This window comes from Falco naumanni, chromosome 6, assembly GCF_017639655.2.
Source record: "Falco naumanni isolate bFalNau1 chromosome 6, bFalNau1.pat, whole genome shotgun sequence".
NCBI classification, from domain to species: domain Eukaryota; kingdom Metazoa; phylum Chordata; class Aves; order Falconiformes; family Falconidae; genus Falco; species Falco naumanni.
In genome coordinates, this window is record NC_054059.1 from 61050103 (window position 1) to 61069693 (window position 19591).

General features: G+C 42.4%; 2 protein-coding genes across 4 annotated transcripts in view; one reads left to right on the forward strand and one right to left on the reverse strand.

Annotated features, from left to right (window-relative positions):
- MCM9 (minichromosome maintenance 9 homologous recombination repair factor) overlaps positions 1-19591 on the forward strand; it is a 51015-nt gene that overhangs the window by 15453 nt on the left and 15971 nt on the right. Inside the window, exon 7 of one of the 3 annotated variants that reach the window (XM_040598286.1) lies at positions 3710-5943. The exons of the other annotated variants lie outside the window; for them this stretch is intronic. Within the exon in view, the coding sequence (XP_040454220.1) occupies positions 3710-3759 (50 nt within the window). The 3' untranslated portion in view covers positions 3760-5943. Of the gene's footprint in view, positions 1-3709; positions 5944-19591 lie in introns of those variants that run through there. 3 annotated transcript variants of the gene reach the window in all.
- ASF1A (anti-silencing function 1A histone chaperone) lies at positions 6050-19403 on the reverse strand. Its single transcript, XM_040598287.1, has 4 exons — positions 18932-19403; positions 14570-14685; positions 8642-8818; positions 6050-6483 (listed from the first exon to the last, which is right to left on the reverse strand). Exons 1-4 carry the CDS (start codon positions 19038-19040, stop codon positions 6271-6273), a joined length of 615 nt encoding a protein of 204 aa, XP_040454221.1. The 5' UTR covers positions 19041-19403; the 3' UTR covers positions 6050-6270.

Below are 19591 nucleotides of genomic sequence, written 5' to 3' on the forward strand. Positions count from 1 at the left end.
CAACTGCAGAATTAGAATTCAGCTTGCAAAATTGTCTATCATACCAGTTTTCCCTGGTTTTCTGTACAAGCATTTATTTGTACCAGGACAGCATATTAGATCATTATTTGACTGCTATAGGACTTTCTGATTTGTAAATAAAAGATGGGGAACCATCTGTCCCACTGTCTGGTTCTGTCTACAGTATTTAGGTTTTTTTTAAAGGCCTGGCTCATTCTCCCCAGCTAGCCTCTCATCTGAGAATCACAGGGACTCATTCAGGTACCTTTAGTTTTTAGAAATCGATACATAATTTTCCAGGAAGGTAGGGACTTACTGAGGTTTAAACAAAATCTTTCTGTGGGTTCCCACCTTACTCTGAGTTTAACCAACTGTTTTGCAGTCCCCAGAGCCATAGTGCTGCTTGTGCATATTTGCATAATCACTAGCAAGAAAATATTTTATTTATCCCTGAAGCTTGAGGTCTGCAGCAATCAATGGCGTGGTATGTTCAACTCCATAGGAACAGGACCCAACACATGCCTGCTGCTGGCAGGTCTGGAGCTCGTGGGCATCTGGGCCACAGTCATTCTGCTGCTTCCTGGTGCATATTTGGCTGTTCACATTTCTGCAAAGTTGTTTGGTGTTGTGTCCCTCCACAGATGGACTGCTCACAAGAATTCTGTGAACTGTATTTAGAACAGCTTGTCTAAAAACCTGGGAGACTATCAGCTGTTTCTCCAGCTTTCCAGTTCTGTACAATATGCCTTCCTGAGCTGTATGAAATGCAGCATTCTGGCCTCTCCTCTTACAGCCTTTACAGAGCCTTGAGAGTACTGCCTTTTTGCTGACATTTTGTGATATCTAACATTGTCTGTATCATGCCAACAGCAGTTTGCTACTGTATATTTTTTTCTTTTCATTGAAGGCAAGTAATTCAAGGGGAAACCAGCATTTTTCTTTTTCATAGTAAGCCTTTCCCTGCTAGGCAGGCTTCAGGTGCTAACAGTTGTCCCTCTTCTGATCCATTAGAAACCAATTCAAAGTGGCTGACATGAGCCATCCAGCTATGGTTATGAATAGAGTACACGGTTTCAGATGTCAGTATCCTTAAGTATCAAGGACACTGAAGCTAGGGACATTTTTCCCTGTCTGCAGATCCCCAAACTGTCCCTGGGCATTCCCTAGTTGATACAGGCCAAGGCAGTGCCAGGGAATGCTTTTCCACCGTGGATCCCAGCCCTGATAGTTATTAATAGAGATGCAGCCTTTAGGCCACTCTTCCTGGATCTTCACTTTTAGCACTGGATTCTTTATTCCTGAATGGTCATAATTGTACATGAAGTATTTTCTATCAGCGTGTACCTTGAAAATACTTTGCAGAGTATTTTAAGGAACATTGGCTGTTCCTTAAACAGCCAGGCCTCAAGTCTGCTAGACTTCTTGTAGGAATGAATTTTGAAGCTGTGATCAAATGTTGTCAGAGATATGCCACATCTGTAACCATGTCTCCTCTCTTGCAAATCCTTAGATTCCCTGAATTTCCTCTCAATAATGCTGCTCCAAGATGGCATTGTCCTAAGATAGAGCTTACCTTGCCTACTTGCATGCAAAAGATGATGTAGCCAAGTAGATTATCTGTACTCAGAAATTCTGGTCTGTTCGTACATCTGTATCTGAAGACTCGTAGTTAGGATGGACAGGAAGTACTGCAGGAGCAACATCTTTGTCATGTTGGCTGGAGGTTTCTGGGATAATATATCCAGGCAGGCCTTTGTCATGCTTTTCAACCTGCTGTTGAAATGACAGGCATTTCAAGCAGTTGATTTTTGGACAGATGTCATAAGTCTTCAGGATTCCCTTTACCATACCATAAAGCCCCTGCTTCTTCCCAGTTTGTGTCAGTGTCTGCCACACCTTTCTAGTGAGACAGGACAAACTGGCAGACCTCCTTATGTTGAAACATATCTCATGGTCCAGGGGTGTTTTGGAGGGAGACCCAAGAACTCACCTGACACTTCACCCAGTTCTTAACACTGTTAACATGTAGCTGTTCACTTACATCTGGTGTAGCCTTTCTGCAGCACACACACCACCTTCCTCCGATTTCCTCTGTCTGCAGGAAGGCCAGTCACATCCCTCATGCCATGGACAATGAGTACCCAGCCACGCCTCCAAACCAGCATTACCAAAAGCTGGAGATGTTGAAATGTATCCGCTCTCCATCCTCTCCTGAAAGGGCCTTTGCTTTCCAAGTTCCAGATAGAAACCTGGGGTTTGTCTTTAGCAAAGCCTCCATAATGACTGCAGCTGGCTCTTCTTCCTTAGACATTCTTCTTTGCCTAGACCAAAAATCAAGCAAAAATCCCTCCACCTCCTTTCTGCGGCCCAGCTTTCATATCACACACTGTAAGACCACCTCTTAAGAAGCAGAACTTCAACTGGAAACATAAACACAAATGGGAAGGCCTAGCATGAATAGTCCCCCACACACTGTCAGTCCTTACGTCACTTTTCTTGCATCTTCCCTGTTGGTACTGAGCTGGGCTCCAGCTAGCAACAGTAACAACCCCATCATCTCTGGACCAAACTTAGGTGGCTCTGGGGGAAAAAAAAAAAAAAAAGAAAATCTGCAAGATTGCAGACCACTGTGCTATGGTTAAGGGGTAGAGTAGTTAAGCAAGTTTGTGTATGGAGGATCTCCTGCCACATCCCAGGCAGAAGCCACAAGGTTTAGTTAACTTTGCCCATTTTCTGTCTCTGGTAAATGAGGATTTACCAGGAGTGTACGTGCATAAGGTGTTTTGGGGGTTTTTCCCCATTTTTTTCCTTACCACCATTTTCAGATGGCAGTGGGCAATATTTGTCCAGCTGCAAGTAGCTAGCCTCTAGTCTGAGCTGACTTCCAGAAAATTAGCAGTTGAAGCACTACAAAGAAAACAATGGACTGTCAGATCATCAGATTTGTTTTTGTGACTCTGTCACTCACATTTTGAGAATACAGATTGTCTGGTGAGCTACAAACCAAGTTACTGTGATTATTGTAGCAGTTTTGAGTTGCTGCCATCCTGAAGATTGGTACTAGGGGTTGGCTTTTTCAATGGAGCTTTGTAGAGCCATTGGAAAGGTTAAATTTCACCAGCTTCTATTATGACGGAGCTAGAGCCTTTTTGCCCCCTTCAAACTTAAAGAGTGTCATAGCAATTCAGACTGAAGGTGATGCATGAATAAATCACAATGACTGTAAGATGACAGGACAAGGTTTTTTCAAGCTGGATATAAAAAAAATCCCACCCCTGTTTTTCATCCATTACCTGCTGTGGTCCATTTACTACTTTGTACATGAATAGCCTCCGATAAGCGTTATGATAATCTTCTAATGGGATTGAGTTGATCTGAGGTAAAAATACGGTGAGATGCATCACCAGTCCTGTCAACAGACTCTGTAGAATTCCCTTGCATCTGGTGGTCTCTGTAAGTGGAGGTTTGTGGGAATGTGAACTCATCTTCAACCTTGAAACTGTAATGCTGTGCTATCTGCACTAGCTGTCTGTATGTCATGTGTACAGCCCTGCTGTTTCAAAACTTTCAAAGATGAGGGACAGGTCGTTACAGAGATGCCTTACGTGCTCTGTACCTTACAATACCACTAAGTTTGTGCTGTGATGTTGCCTGAATCCTGAAGCCTCTGGAGTACTGGAATTTGATTTCTCAAATTCCGTTTCTCTAGAATGTGTCAGGAAATGGGATATTCAGAAGATAGTGTGTATGGACTGCTAAGATCTGGACAAAGTTGTAGACCTGAGAGGCATCCAGTCTCTCAAAAAGCACAGGAAGACCATTTCTCTTGCAAAGATCATGAGACACTCTCATAAGGTATGGTTGTTCTTCTCCAGTTTTCACCAAGCACAGTAGGGTTATTCTTTTTCCCATCATTGATGGGTCAGCTATATCTCGGATGTGCTGGGTGTATCAGGCAAGGCAGTGCCAAATCCTACTGCAGAATCATGCCATCTGGTCTAGCCTGAAGTTTACTGCACCCGAGTTTACTTCCACAGTTGACTTTTTTCCTCCTGAACAGATCAATAGATCATCACTTTCTGATTTCTCTACATTAATTGGTTTGCTGGGTCATCTGGTTTTGCCAACTGCATTTTGTAGTTAATTCTGCAATAGCAGTTAACACAGTTTGCTTCCATCACTGTGGTATATGCTTCTAAGAAGCCTTCATGCTGCTGATGGATGGATTCTGGTTACAGTTTGTACTTGACCACGTTTTCATTTGAATCTTCAAAAGGTGCAAGGCTTTGAAAACATACAATGGTAGCCTTAGCTCAAAACAGGCTTCATTAGCCTGCCAATCTTTCAGCAGATGACCAAGTTATTACATGCTTACATTTAAGAGGTATCTTAAATAGATTTATAAATAGAACAATAAAGTGCATGAAAAATCTCAAAATGTCACTTAGACCTTAAAGTTGCAATATAATTGAAAATCAAAAGATCTTTCTTAAGTTCACAGAATTTCAGCCCTCAAAGTGAAGCTGGTTTGGGGGACCAGCTCTTTGTGTTAAGTCATACTGATTATTAGAGTGTTAATATTTTTAAATTGCTAATCATAGTTTTAAACAATTACAGAGCTTTTTAAGAGCACACATTAAAATTAGGGTTCCAAATATTAATGAATTTCATCAATTCATTCAGCTACCATACGTACTGCAGAGTTTCCATACAAGAAAGAGAAGTGCAGATGTACATTCAGATAAAGCCATTCCTTTCCTATTTAAAAAATATACGTTAGAAATAAGACAATTTTACTAATGATGTGGGAAGACAGAAGTGCTAACTGCCTGGGATATCTTAACCCCTGTTAGGGAAGTCAAAAAAAGAAGAGAAAGCGTTCTATTTTTATTCAGAGCTATACTGTCAGTCATGAAATCTACCTTTTTCTAAGGGCCTGGAACCTACAAAGGTTCACAGTTTGGGCAGTTACTAGTAACTAGCGGAACTATATTCCTTAATCTGACATGACAGATTTACACATACAGTCACAGTAAATGTTTAAGGCTAACGAGGACTGCAAGAAATAACTGAACTGTTAGTGTCATAATAATGTCTTAAGTCTTTACAATTTACTACTTAGTTCTTTTTATCTTCAAGGGTGCCCCAGGTAACAAGGATGTCTCAGTGCAAGAGCTTCAGGGCAGGCAGTATATTCTTGAGTATGTCATGCCTGCCACAGAGTTTAAATCTTGATTTATACCAATGCATAGGATTGCTTTAAAGGGTAGAGAGAAAACAGAAGTTTTACATTCCAGGTGTTTCAAAAATCTGAAAGACAGCATCTAAACTCATTACTAGTTAATAAGACTAGAAGAATAAAGCAGACCTGAAAATAGATGGACCAACCAGCAGTTACATCTAATAAGTTTGCAGAAGAGCATCTTTTTGGGTACTCATGCTATTCCTTTTGATGCTTACACTTTCTAGTAATTACTTGAATCTTTCAAACCAATTGTGTGTGCTGTCAGGGTGGCTGAACAACAGTTCTTTTCTGAGGCACCCACCCAAATCTGAACCACTGTCCTTAACAAACCACAGTGTGACTAAACAGCAGCAGGAGGTTTAAAAAAAAAAAAAAAAAAAAAAAAAAAAAAAGGCCTAAAATCCAACATAGCAGATGGTAAATCTCAAATTGCATGCATGCTTTAAGTAACAAGTATGTGCGTTGAAAGGAAAAGAAGCTTGCACCTAAAATTATACTGTGCTGTCTGCTTTCACAGCAAGAAGGAATTTTTCAACATTTTTTTTTAAGAGATACTTTTTTCTTTGCACTTCATCTAATGACAGCTTTGTTCTTAAGCTGCTATTAAAGGGCACTTTATATTTGGCAATCTGGATATCAAAGATGAAGACATGGCACTATTCCTTCATTTTGCCTGAATGTTTAACTTTCAGTTTTTTAGCTTTTAATAGTGCTTACAAAGTAAAGGGGGAGGGGAGAGAATATGTAACTTTAATCAGGTTTGGTTTAGACCACATAGAATAACACATTAGAGAAAAAAGGCAATTACTTAAAAATAGTTGTATTTATATTCCACAATTTGCTCAAATACTGTTTGTTGTTGGGTTTTTTTGTTTTGTTTTGTTTTTTTATAAACTTTCTACAGGATGTTTTAAAACAAGTTCTTCACATTGCTTGTCAACTATGTACTTATGGAATTCGAGGGAAATAGTTCTGTTTGTTTTTACAGTTTAACACATGTACAGTACCAAAACGATGGTGGTCAGTCACATGCAGTCCATGTGAGATTCTAACATAACATTTAATGAATTTTCTGATGTTGACCACCCCTTTGATGCTGAAGGTAATGCATCTGTAGAAAGCAGTGACTGTAGATTTGGGTTACTGCTCTCTGCATCTTCCAGTTTTTCAGTGTTGTCCTCCCAATTAATGTGGAATCTTGTAACTCTGGGATTAGATGCCAAAATATTCCTTTGAAGCTAGGAGAGAAGAAAATATATGGATCATGTAGTGTGTACATCACAAGCCGGAGTTTGTGTGCATATATTTTTTTTTTCCTTTTATTCCCCATAGCTTAGTATATGTATAACAATTCATTTTATAAAGTAATTCATACAAACATGAATCTATAGGTACTATCTATGAACCAGAAACAAGCTTACAGAAACACACTGCTCATTCATTCACTCTAATATCCTACTCAGCAAAATAACTGCTTTGTTGAGATGATATATTTAACTGTTCTGTGAGTTCAAGGCTGTAAGAGAACTCTGCAAGTAAAGCGCAAGTGATTACTGTTTTAGCCAGCTTTTAGTAAAACATATGACTAGCCCCACTAAGATCTTGCTAAAAGAAAAAACCACCTTCATTAAATTTTGCATCAACTTTACAATGTTTGCCATAATTGATACAATTCCATCAACCGTCTGTCCTCATTTAAGAGTACAACCTATCCTTAATTTAAGTTACCATGCTTTAGACTGAGTTTTAATTTGCCTACTAAAGATTTAAAGTAAAAATATTACGTAGATTTGGAAGATTATTAATATTGTGGCAGCGGACATGCCTAGACATTAGTCATAGATTTTATTCACGTGGCTGGCCTTCATTTTCCATTGAAAACATGTTGTATTTGTTTATGTATGCAGCAAAAAAAAGAACATTCTCACTTTATCTTTCACCACTTTCAAGATAATATATTGTTAACTGGAGGATGGCAACATCACCATTGGCCACTCATGAAAGTTAAGACTAATCACAGGAAAAGTTTATTTTGCTAGTAATGCTGATTTTATTCTCCAAGGAAGTGCACTCTCACTAAGTATTTCCCATCCCCTTATGCAAACTAACAAGACCATTTCTTTTTTTGAACGTAGTAGGGTCTATTACCTGTCAATTAATCAATTTAATAACCTTCTACTTGTACATCTAAATTCTATCCCAAAGTCACTCAAGGACTTTTTTTACAAGTACATGATAGTTTTTGCTGTTCTTTTTCACAGAAGCAAAGCTAGCTTTTTATATAAGCTGAGAATTAACACAAGTAGTTCTAGGCATTTCTAAATTCAAGTGCTTAAAGGAAGTCAACATTCTGGCATTCACACCCAAAATAACAAATAAGTATATAATTTAAACGAAAGGGCAAAAAGGAACAGATTATAAATTTTTTAATATCAGTTTCAGGGATTATGGGGATTCTCTCTGTACTAGTCATTACAGTACATGCATTATCTCATTTGTATCTTCATCTATCCAGTCATATAATTCATGCAAACCTGAGAAGTAACAAAACTCTTACCATCACACAACTTCAGAATGTGTTTACACATGTACTTAAGCTTTCATAACGAGAAAAATCAACCCCACAAAATCTTACATGAAAACAAACTTGGATGCTGTATAGAATCTTGTTGGTTTGTAGAGAGTCTGCCTGGTTAAAAGTATTTCACAGGACTTTGACTAGGTTTTGATGTTAAATTGATCCTTCTCCTAAAGGTATTAGGTTCCAAATAATTCTATTTCACATCATCTTTCAATTCTAGTCCTGGGTTATTTTTTTTTACCATGAAGGATTTTTAAAAAAAATATGTATACTTCCTTGGTCAAGTTGTCCATTGATCTGATAATCCTCCAACCTGCTTTTACCAAGTTACCCATCTTCTCTCATTTTATATGTAACCTGTTCTTCAGTTTGTTACTGTTTTGCAGAAACAGCAGCTCTAACACTAAAACAGCTGAACAACAACTGTGTTAAATTAATACTTAAAACTTAGTTCCAGGTTGACTGTCCTAGAAAAAATATTCTGTTTTTCTGAAGAACAGAGCCTCTTTGTCAACAGTGGTACAAACAGTTTATTTCACACATTGGTGTAAAATAATAATGAAGTCCAGCCAAGGCTTCAAGCTGGTAGAAACTTGCAGGTTTCTCAGTGTTCTCCAGATTTAGAGCAACTACCCAGCACTTGTACTTTGTGTCATGTCATGGTCGCTGCCCCCTCCCACCCTCCCCCACCAAGTCTTTACCATTATTTGATACCTCATTCCACGCATTTTATGGAATCACTTGGGGTTTGTTTCTTAAAAACCTCTTTCTATAAGCACACCTTTGATATATGACTAGAACAAAACATGCCTTACCTTAGAAAAATCTGGCTTTACTGGTGGATTCTCTCTCAGTTCTGTTTCAGTATATTCATTGTTTACATAGTAGCCGACTCTAATAAATTCTTGACCTCGATAGGTGCATGTAATTAGCACAACTGTTACACCTACTGCATCTGCATCTGGAATAAGCCCTGGGTTAGGTGCATCAGCCTAAATGTGAAAGGGAAAGATGGATTAAAACAAAATTGATACCACATGCCTATCTAGCAGGGGAATCTTAGGTAGCATGTCTTAGCAGCTGCATAATGACTGTATTTAAAGTTGTTCAAGTTCACTAGAAAATATACCTGCTTTCACAAAAACATCAACCTTGAATTTAGGGCACTATCCTTTACAGACAGAATTACTTAAAATATAGTAATATTGTGTACTGACATTTCTCATGGATGATTAGACAGCACTGATCCAAAACTGCTTTTAAATGTATGATCAACTGAACTGTTGTTCAAGCAAGTGTACTAGCATCCCTCCAATTCTCGGTAATTTAGTAGAGTAAGATATTTTTTTTGTACCTCTGAGGCTGAATTGGTCTGTATGTGTGTTTTTAACATGACTAAACCCTTAAAAATACAGACTGCAATTTATACTTCAGCAAGAAGAGCAGGGACAGGCTACAGTAAGGTTTGAGCTGTCCTACAGATTTCTAGGAAAGGAATAAACTACTCTCTCTCTTCCTTCCTTCCACACGTCTACATTTGTTAAAAACATATGCAGCTAAAATGCATCATCACTTCAAGGCATCTGACATATTTTCAGCCAAGATGAAATCCTAATTAATAGGCAACTGTCACAGTCTTCCTCAGCATCCTTACTTACCATGGCTCTGCAGTTAATAATCAATAAAATCTGCCTCGTAAAATATGGCTCACGTCAGTTCCTTAAAATGCTTCCTAACTACACATTTCTTGACCAAATGTGAGGTCTCATTCTGCTGTAGGATTTAAAGTAACAGCAATCTAAGCATAAATGAAACTGCTTCATATTTACAATTTTACATGAAGACCTGAAGCCAGCAATGAACACCTGTGTTACAAGCACAAGTTGGTATTAACAATGTTAGAATGGTTTGGGTATAATGAGTCTTGCCTAAGGACACACGATGAATGGGATTCATTTCCTTCTGTCCCTCTCAACCCTACTTTTTCTGTAGTATTTATATGCTCCAGCGCTGTGAAATTTGGGAGCTAGTGGTCATGTAGCATTGACTTCTGCTCTTTGCTACTTCAATTCTAAGCCTTCAAACTAGTCTAGCTTTTTATAAGAAGCTGTAAGCACTTTGCAGAAGAATTAGATGAGTCAGACCTCTTAGGAGCAAATAACACCATGGGGAGAAGTAGCAACCAGGGAATTGGGTAGAACAACTTCCTCCAGCCTTAAAGGGAACAGAAAATGACCAAATGGTTTTACAACATGCATAGGGAAATGGAAAAGATGGCCAAGGAACAGGACAAGTGTACAAGCCTGAAGAAATTATAAGAACTGCCAATACAGATTAAATCACTACTTTAATTCATTGGAAAAGACCTTTGAGATCATCAAGTCCAACTGTCAAACCAAGACTGCCAAGTCATCACTAAACCATGTCCCTATGCACCACATCTACACCTCTTTTAAATACCTCCAGGGATGGTGACTTCACCACTTCCCTGGGCAGCCTGTTCCAGTGCTTGACAGCCCTTTTGGTGAAGAATTTTTTTCTAGTATCCAATCTAAACCTCCCCTGGTGCAACCTGAGGCCATCTCCTCCTGTCCTATCACTTGTTACTTGGGAGAAGAGACTGACACCCACCTTGCTACAATCTGCTTTCAGGTAGTTGTAGAGAGCAACAAGGTCTCCCCTGAGTCTCGTCTTCTCCAGTTCCTTATAAACAACCCCAGTTTCTTCAGCCAATCCTCAGAAGACTCGTTCTCCAGACCCTTCATCAACTTAATTGCCCTTCTCTGGACTCACGCCAGCACCTCAATGCCTTTCTTGCAGTGTAAGGACCAAAACCAAACACAGTATTCAAGGTGCAGCCTCACCAGTGCCAAGTACAGGGGGACAATCCCTTCCCTAGTTCTGCTGGCCACACTGTTTCAGATACAAACCAAGATACTCTTGACCTTCTTGGCCACCTCAGCACACTGCTGGCTCGCGTTCAGCCAGCTGTTGACCAACACCCCCAGGTCCTTTTCTTCTGGGCAGCTTTCCAGTCACTCTGCCCCAAGCCTGTAGTGTTACATGGGGTTGTTGTGACCCAGGTGCAGGGTCCAGCACTCAGCCCTGTTGAACCTCATACAACTGGCCTTGGCCCATGGGTCCAGCCTGTCCAGATCCCTCTGCAGAGCCTTCCTGCCCTCAGGCAGATCAACAGTGCTGTCCAGCTTGGTGTCATCTGCAAACTTACTGAGGGTGCACCCCATCCCCTCGTCCAGATCATCGATAAAGATAGAACTGGCTCCAATACTGAGCCCTGGGGAACACCACTTGTGACCAGTCATCAGCTGGATGTGACTCCATTTATTACCACTCTTTGGGCTTGGCCAGCCAGCCAGATTTTAACCCAGCATAGAGTGCACTGACCCAAGCCATGAGCAGCCAGTTTCTCTGGGAGAATGCTGTGGGAGACTGTGGCAAAGGCTTTTACTATGGTCCAGGTAGACAATATGCACAGACTTTCCCACTTCCACTAGGTGGATCATCTTCTTGTAGAAGATCAGATTCACCAAATAGGACCTGCCTTTCATAACCCCATGCTGTCTGGGCCTGATCCCCCAGTTGTCCTGCATGTGCCATGTGACAGCCCTCCGGATGACCTGCTCCATTACCTTCCCCAACACCGAGGTCAGGCTGACAGGCCTGTAGTTCCCCAGATCCTCCTTCCTAAACTGTCTTGTTCTAACAGTGACCAGGACCATCTGATTACTTCAAATCCCCCAGTGGACAGTTACAGACCAATATACTGCAAAAGGACACTGTTCCATTTAACCCCCATGAAACTCCGCTTGCACCCTAACGTGGTATTTTAGTTCTTCCATGCTCCCATTGTCATTTTGTGTCCTTTAATATCCTATGATACAGTTATGAATCCAAGGAAATAGTCTTGTTTAATCCTACTTAATTCGCAAGCATTATTTTGCTGAGTGGAAAAGACACTGAACACTGTTTAATTGCCCGGGAAACAAATGATCATACACAAGTGGAAGAAAAAAGAAGAGCTTAGTATGATCGAGTGGTAAGTTAGCAGTGGCAAACAGGTATTTTGGTAGGCAAAAAGAGGCAGCAGATTCACTTTTGCATAAAAATTACTGTCTTAATATGCCATTCTTACGCTAGAATTTACTTAAGAATTTTATGAAATCATTCAGTGTATATGTTGTCTTGAATTATCTAGTTTTTCTACAATACATTTATTCACATAGCTATTACTGCTGAGTACGTAGCTAAGGTCATATCTCCACTTAAAAACAGTACATTATTATGTGCTTATATTCTCAAAAAGAAGTTTCTCTGAATTAATTACAAATTCCCAAGAGCATAGAGAGAAGGAATCAGGTTTCACTACTTATATCTTGAACCAAACAGGCCAAGCTGTGGGTCTTTAATACTGAAACCTTTCTAAATGTTTAAAAAAAAAAACAAAAACAAAAGGATGGGGACAAAAAGGCTTATTGTGCAAGTCTGAAAAAAGCACAATAGTTTTCCATCTTTCTGTACATAAGGTTGACTTCTCAACCTGATACACAGCTTTTCAAAAGTAGTTTTATCATCCTTGGTATTTCATCTGTGTGGTACTCCATTTTACTTGCTGTTTCAGCCGTTTTCCTAGTCAGAAAAACCTACAGCATATTACTAGCTGAAAATGTTACATCCGCAAAGATCCTTTACTTATGCTGTCCCTAGTGATCACAGTCTCTTTTCTTTATATTACATGCCTCTTGCAGTTCTCTACTTTGCTCCATTCTGGCCTTCCCTTGCTAGCTCTTTCCATCACCAGACTGAAGCATCCGGGAGAATAAAACAGTTTCAGTCATCAGCAAAGGCTTATTGCAGCACTTTGGGTTTTGGTAGTCTCCTGTGTACGCACTAGCCACATTCCACCCTCACCTGAAAACCAATATACTTACACTAAGTCTAATATACTTAGACCAACAGTGCTTTGGCAAGAAATAAAAGGGATACTTTAATATAACACAGGATTACTGACTCTCTTACAGGACCTATTCCAATCTAAGCAAAATGCCTACATATTTACTCCTAATTTAGCTGTAGTTTCATTTATAATCAGGATAAAATGAGTCTGTCCTACAGAAACTGCAGGACCAATAAATTCAATTTTCAAGGCCTTCCTAACCATGCAACCAAAACAGGCCTTTTTAGGCACCTGCCTCCTGCTCCCTGCCATCAGCATCAACAATTAATCTTCCTAACTTTAGAACAGTGTACCTTTTAAATTAGAAATGTAAATGCCAGCTGACTCTCTGGATATAGTGCTACAAGGTAGCTCCATTGAGGCAACAGAGGACCACCTATTTCTGAGCAATTAATGCTATAAGCTGTAACAGCTTGATAATGGAAGAACTGTTAATAAATGATGCGTTTGTTACACACCTATTGTACTTTTAGCATGGAAGAATTAAGCCCAGCTCCAAAACCAAACAAATGTATCAGGACTGATTTGCACGTATATGGTTGATAATGTAAGCTCCAGCCTAATCCTATTTCTTTAACCTGTGCCGTAAGAAAAAAGTTTCCTGGAACTTACATAATTAATCAAGAAGCCTCACACCTAGAACTTACATAATTAATCAAGATGCCTCACAACAATTTTAGAAGAGTTACAGTAATATGAGAAATAAGAAAGCATATTCATTAGCACTTATTTTTTTTTATGCTCATATTCCAGCATGCATTTGCCATTAAATAGTTAAGTGAATTTATAGTATTTGGGAAAGTAGCACAGTTCTTATACCATACACCATACTCAATTTCAATCTGATATTTCTGCTGATGGATTTTGCTCTCAGTTTACAAGACAAATACTAGTATTTGATAAATAAAGTGAGCTAAATCATAGCTCTAATTTAAAAAAAGCCCAAACCAAATAAACTTCCTTAAGAATGTAGGCAAGTCTGCTTTAGGGTTTTTTTTTTCCCCTTCGTGCTGACTTAAAATGGAAAATAGAATAGGCTAGTAAGTCATCTTGGCACTGCTCTTTCCCAGTTTTCCTTCCCTTCATCATTCCTTCTTAGTAACTTTTAGTTTTAACAGCAGTATTTTATAGGATTGTCGCATGCTGCAGTTTGTTGGATAGTCTTGGTCTACACACTTGTGTCTCAAATGCCTGCTATCTACCATTGGAATTATGTCTTACTGCACAAATTGCTATATTTTGTTGTGATTTAGCGTGCTTAGCCAAACATCATGGTTGAACATTTATTCTGCCAAATAGAAATGAACTCTTGAATGTTCTGGCTCAGTTTTACAATGAATTTGTTGGCCTCATCTTCTGAAGATGTTGGCTACATTAATCTAGTGCTCCCGGTTGTCTGGAACTGCCACCCGCTGCAGCAGAGTTAAACCTGACGATGCTAGTGTAAACCAGGTAACTGGCACTCTTGATTACTAAGTAATCTAGACTATATTTATGAACCTGACTGGTCAAAATTATCAGTAGCTACAGAAACAATGCTTATATTGCTATCTCTAATTGTTGATACCACAAGTGAAAATACTACCATGGAAATATCAGAGGCAGGAAATACCAGCTCGTGAACAGACTTTAAAGGAAGGTGTATCATACCTGAAGAGCTGACTGAAACGCTTTTCTTACTATTATTTTTCAAGTGCCTCTTAGTCTGATACAATCATCTTTAAACAAATTAACACAACCCTTTTAGGAACAGTAAAGTCAAACTTACCTGAAATACAAACATGTGTCTGCCCGCAGGAACAGGTCCTACTAAAACAGAGTCTAACACCTGATCATACTCTTCACTTTCAGCTGAACCCACATAAATTATCTTCCATTCCAAATCTACAGTAAAATGAAAATAATAAATAAAAAAAACCAAACCAAACATTATTTATCATTATAGTTAAAGGTCTTCCACTCTTGCCTATCTACAGTTTTGTGTTGCCTAAAACTGCTTCTTTGGCAACAGGCCTAAGATATAACAAGGACCTGTCTTCACTGGGGAAATGCAGTCATGCCTGCCCCGGTCCTCATGAACCAGACCATTGCACCATCTCTCTCTAGTCAGTCAGTACCACAGGAATCCCTCTATTTTCACAGTTAGACTAGTTTTCACATTTTATCCAGAGGACAGGGTCCATTTACTTGTTGAGAACTGTGTTCAGCATTTTCTCAAAGCCCGTCAGAATGGCTGCAGCACAGGGATGATGCCTGGATACCCGTAACGCATGGCATGCTGTGAATACTGACCCATCTCCCAAAAAGAAATCCCCACCTTCTGCATATACATCAAACAGCTTAAATTATACAGACCATGGAAGGCAGTTAATCAAATAAGAAAACCCATTGTGTAAGCACCAGGCACACTAACTGTATGCCTGCATTCCTTCACATGTAACTTGTGTAACCTGAGAAGTACGTAAAATTGTGAGAGCATGATTAAATCATATTCTCAAAGCCACTGGTGCTTGGATTTTATCCACATCCTGAAATGAAACTCAAGGAAAAAAAAAATGTAAACGAAGCAAACATTTCTTACAATTCAGTTTTTTCTAACTCACCCTATCTGTCAGGTGTTCAAAAGTTGAAACTGCAAATTAGCATACACTAGCTGTTCCTGAACCAGCTTTCCCCTCTGATTCAAAAACACATGCATAAATCCACACATGGAACTAATCTTAAAAGACAGGTTTTTTTAAACAAGACATAAAAAAAGATCACAGTTGGAAAAAACTATGACTAACATTTTCCTTTTTTTAATGAAACTGTTGCTTCAAAACAGTAACTTCAAAACTTCCATGTATTTCATTTTTTCCTTATGAACAATGCTCTGATTGTCCATGCAGAAGCACAGACCTGTACCCTATTACATTTACTTTATCACTTATGCTCTGTAGAATCCAAAGGTCTACATTATCATTTCTTTAATGCAGAAACAGAACTCAATCATAGAAAAAACTCAGCACTTTTAACAGAACTTGACTGCTTTAGGATTTTAACGCTCCTCCTTCATTAATGAATGCTTCTTGCTTGTCATGTTTATCATCAGTGCAGGGGTTTTTTTGGGGGGGTGGGGGGTGGTAAGTAACATAATTAACAAGACTTGGGAAGGAATTTTACTACTCTGTACAGCACAGCACAATTGGCCAGGTACTGTATGAGCAGTTTGATTTACCTTTGAAGCATGTAGTACTAGCTACTGCTAGTACTGCACACTACTCATCCAGGACAATTAAGGACCTCTTTTGTCAGCACCTGAGTGTAAGTTACTACTTACAAAGAGTGAGAACTTTTAGGCTAAACTGCTTAAGATTATCATACCATCCCGTATCATTACCCTAGGAGAACAGTACAAAGTTCATTCTAAACCAGTAGTATTTAGTACTAAAAAACAGACTTCTTAAAAATAATTTTTAAATTACACATTTAATAGGTTGATCCAAATGCTGTTTAGTTATCTGTTGTGGTTTAACCCCAGCCAGCAACTAAATACCATGTAGCTGCTTGCTCGCTCCCCACCCCTCACAGTGGGATGGGGAGGAGAATCAGGAAAAAGATAAAATTTGTGTGTTGAGGTAAAAACAATAATTGAAATTAAATATAATAATAATAATAAAAAATGAGAGAGAGGGAGAGAGGAATAAAATCCAAAAGGAAAAAAAAGCAAGTGATGCACAGTACAATTGCTTACGACCCACTGATGAGCAGTGATCAACAGGCCCCAGCCAACACCCCCGGTTTATATACAGAGTATGACATTCTGTGGTATGGAGTATCCCTTTGGCCAGTTTGGGTCAGCTGTCCTGGCTGTGTCCCCTCCCAATTTCTTGTGCCCCTTCAGCCTTCTTGCTGGCAGGGCCTGAGAAACTAAAGAGTCCTTGACTTATTATAAATACTACTTAGCAACAACTAAAAACCATCAGTGTTATCAACATTTTTCTCATACTAAATCCAGAACACAGCATTGTACCAGCTACTGAAAAGAAAATTAACTCTACTGCAACCGAAATCAGGACAGTACCTTGACAGGGAATACAACTTTTTTTTTTTGTTTTAGAAAAAAGGGCTGGTATTAATGAATTTAAATTTAAGGTCAGCCACAGGACTGGCTGAAGGGAAAACAGTACAGTAAACGGGCATATCAGCACATGAAAGCTAAGGCAGCGACAACAAATTTTTTGTCAAGCATACAAAGGCTATATTTAATCTTGTTTTTAAATGTGAAAGACAGCAGTGCTCACCCTGACTTTATCCTATAGTCTAACTTGCATTTAGGTGGGGGAAGGGAAATGAGACTTTTGTATTAGACCATCTATAATTCTTCTCATCCCGACTGTCTGAGATTAACTCTAATGTAAATCCATAGAGTAAGGAGCACGTCATGTGCAGCTGTGCACAACTGGAAGGAAGGGTGTAAGGTCGCGCCGAGCCCCTGTCACGGGCACTGCCGCCTGCCATGGCAGTTGCCATCAAGGGGTCTGATGCTGGATCTCAGATGAGGCCAGGCTGACCGGAGAGACCCGGTCAGCAACCTGGAGATGGGGACCAAGCACACCCTGCTAGTGGCAGCCCCAGCTTACGCGCCGGTCAGTTGCAGAAGGGCAGGAGGCAGTGGCAGAGGCCCAGGGGAACCCTCCCGGCTCGGGCGAGACTTCCTCTCCGTTCCCGCCAGGCGCCCGTCCCTCCCCGGGGCGGCGAGGCAGAGCAAGCCAAGCCCTGCGCCGAGCGCGCTGCCACCAGGCCGCCGCACGCACACGCAAACTGCTACCGAGGCAGGATGGGTGAGGCAAGTTTAACCGCAACGACCGGCAACTGCCAGGCGTTATCACCCGCCACCTCCGGTTTTCCTTTTGCCTTCCCTGGCCCCTCGGGCCGCTGGGGCTACCTGGCGAGCAGGCGGCGCTGGCCTCCGCCGGGGCCGGGCAGCTGTCCTGCCGCTCACGGGCAGCCCCCGCCGAGCGGCCTCCGCCTCCTCCTCCCCGCCCTCACTCGCACCGCCCGCGCAGCCGACGGGCAGGAGCGCCCCGCGTCCTTCCCGGCCCGCCGCCGCCTTCCTCGCCCCGAGCCGCGGCGTTCGAAACTCCCGCCCGAGGGGCGACGCGCGGCCTCTCGGGGCGACTCCCGCAGAGAGCGGCGGCGCGGCCTGCCGGCGGGCGGCGCTGCGGAGCGCCACCGAGACGAAGGCGGTTCGCGGCCCGCCCGGCTGAGGGGAAGGCGGGAGCCCGCTGGCGGCGCGGCGCGCCCCTCGGCGGGGAGCATGGCCGGCGCCCCAAACTCAGGAAGGGGGTCCCCGCGGCGCGGCTGCAAGGTGGCGCCGCCGGGGCCACCCCCCCCCGCTCTGGCGGCTGCCAGTAACTTTCGAGTGACTTCCAAAAATAGTGGCTGGCGGCCGGCCCCCTCCCCCACCGGCAGGGCTCCCGTAGCCAGTGTACCGAGCCGTGCCGCTGGCCCCGCGCACCCACCGCGCCGCGGCAGCCGACCACCGGCCCCCGGGGGCGAGCCCACCCCGCCCTGCCTCCCACGGCGATTTTTGTAAAAAAAAAAAAAAAAAAAAAAAAAAAAAAAAAAAAAAAAATCTTAAGTATTAAAATTGAGCTCGAAGCAAACGAAACGCTCTCTGCGGAGCGTTTTCCGCGCCGCGAGTACCGCCTGGGCGCAGGGACGCCGGCCGCGCAACAGCCCCTCCGGCCGCGGGCGCGGGGATGCGCGGCAGCCGAGCCCGGTTAACCCTCTCCCTCTCGCGCTCCCCCCCACGCACACACAAAGCTGGCAACATGGCTACCACCACTCAAACAAGTTCCTCGCAACTTGAAGCTCGGCTCGCCGATGGCGCGGCGGGGAGAGGCGGCCCCGGCTCGGCGGCCAGGGCAGGCGAACGCCGCCAACTTTCCCCGCCGCGCTCGGCGAGAGCGGCTTTCCGCCGGCGGCTCGGGCGCCGGCGAGCACGTCCCTTCGCCTCGGCACGGCGATGCGGTGAAGGAGAAACTGTTAAATTGTAAGAGCAGGCCTGTGCAAAGTTTAAGCCTTAAAACCCCTGAAACTAAGAGCCCGGGGTTACAAAATCGGTATCGGGAAAAATTCTACTCACCTTCAGACAGGTCCTCTATGCACTCAAATGTGATTTCGAATTGGAAAGGATTGTAGAAAGGAGAAGGATTATCCAACACCACTACATTGTTCACCTGAACCTTTGCCATATTTTGAAAAAAACACAAACAATAGGAAGAGCGTGTTAACGCAGCACAATAAAGTCCAGTGTGTTGGTTTTTTGCAAAGCACAAACCCCCGTGCCAGTGTCTGAGCGAGGCTGCAGAGCTGCGACTTGCAGAAACTTTTTTTTTCCCCCTTTTATTTACACCAGGAACACTCCACACTGTTTGCAGCTTTCCTATTTCACTAAACTACAGCCCATTCTGCCCTGCTCGCCGTCAGCGCCCGCCCGGATTGGCCGCACGCCGGGTTAGGGCCCTCCTCCCCGAGCGCGGCCGCCGAGCGGCAGCAAGATGGGCTCCGCCGCTCCCGCTCGGCCCGCGCGCCTCGCTGCGGCGCCCCCGCGCGGCGGAAACGGGCACCCAACGGCTGCGCCGAGCTGGGGGGGCGGGGCCGAGCCCCGCGGGCGGAGCCGGGGCTGGCGGGAGCGCAGCCGAGGCCCCGACCCGCCTCAGCCCTCCGAGCCCCTGGGGCTTCGCCATGTGACGTGGGGCTGTGGGGGCTTCGGCTTTTTTTTTTTTTTAGTCTTTTTCTTTTT

What these genes read in the sequence shown, in the direction of transcription:
- ASF1A (XM_040598287.1), bottom strand. Translation starts at nt 19,040, where the DNA reads ATGGCAAAGGTTCAGGTGAACAATGTAGTGGTGTTGGATAATCCTTCT. An exon ending in CATAGAGGACCTGTCTGAAG is followed by an intron (nt 14,686 to 18,931) that starts GTGAGTAGAATT and finishes ATTTTACTGTAG; the next exon opens with ATTTGGAATGGAAGATAATT. An exon ending in GACACATGTTTGTATTTCAG is followed by an intron (nt 8,819 to 14,569) that starts GTAAGTTTGACT and finishes TTTCACATTTAG; the next exon opens with GCTGATGCACCTAACCCAGG.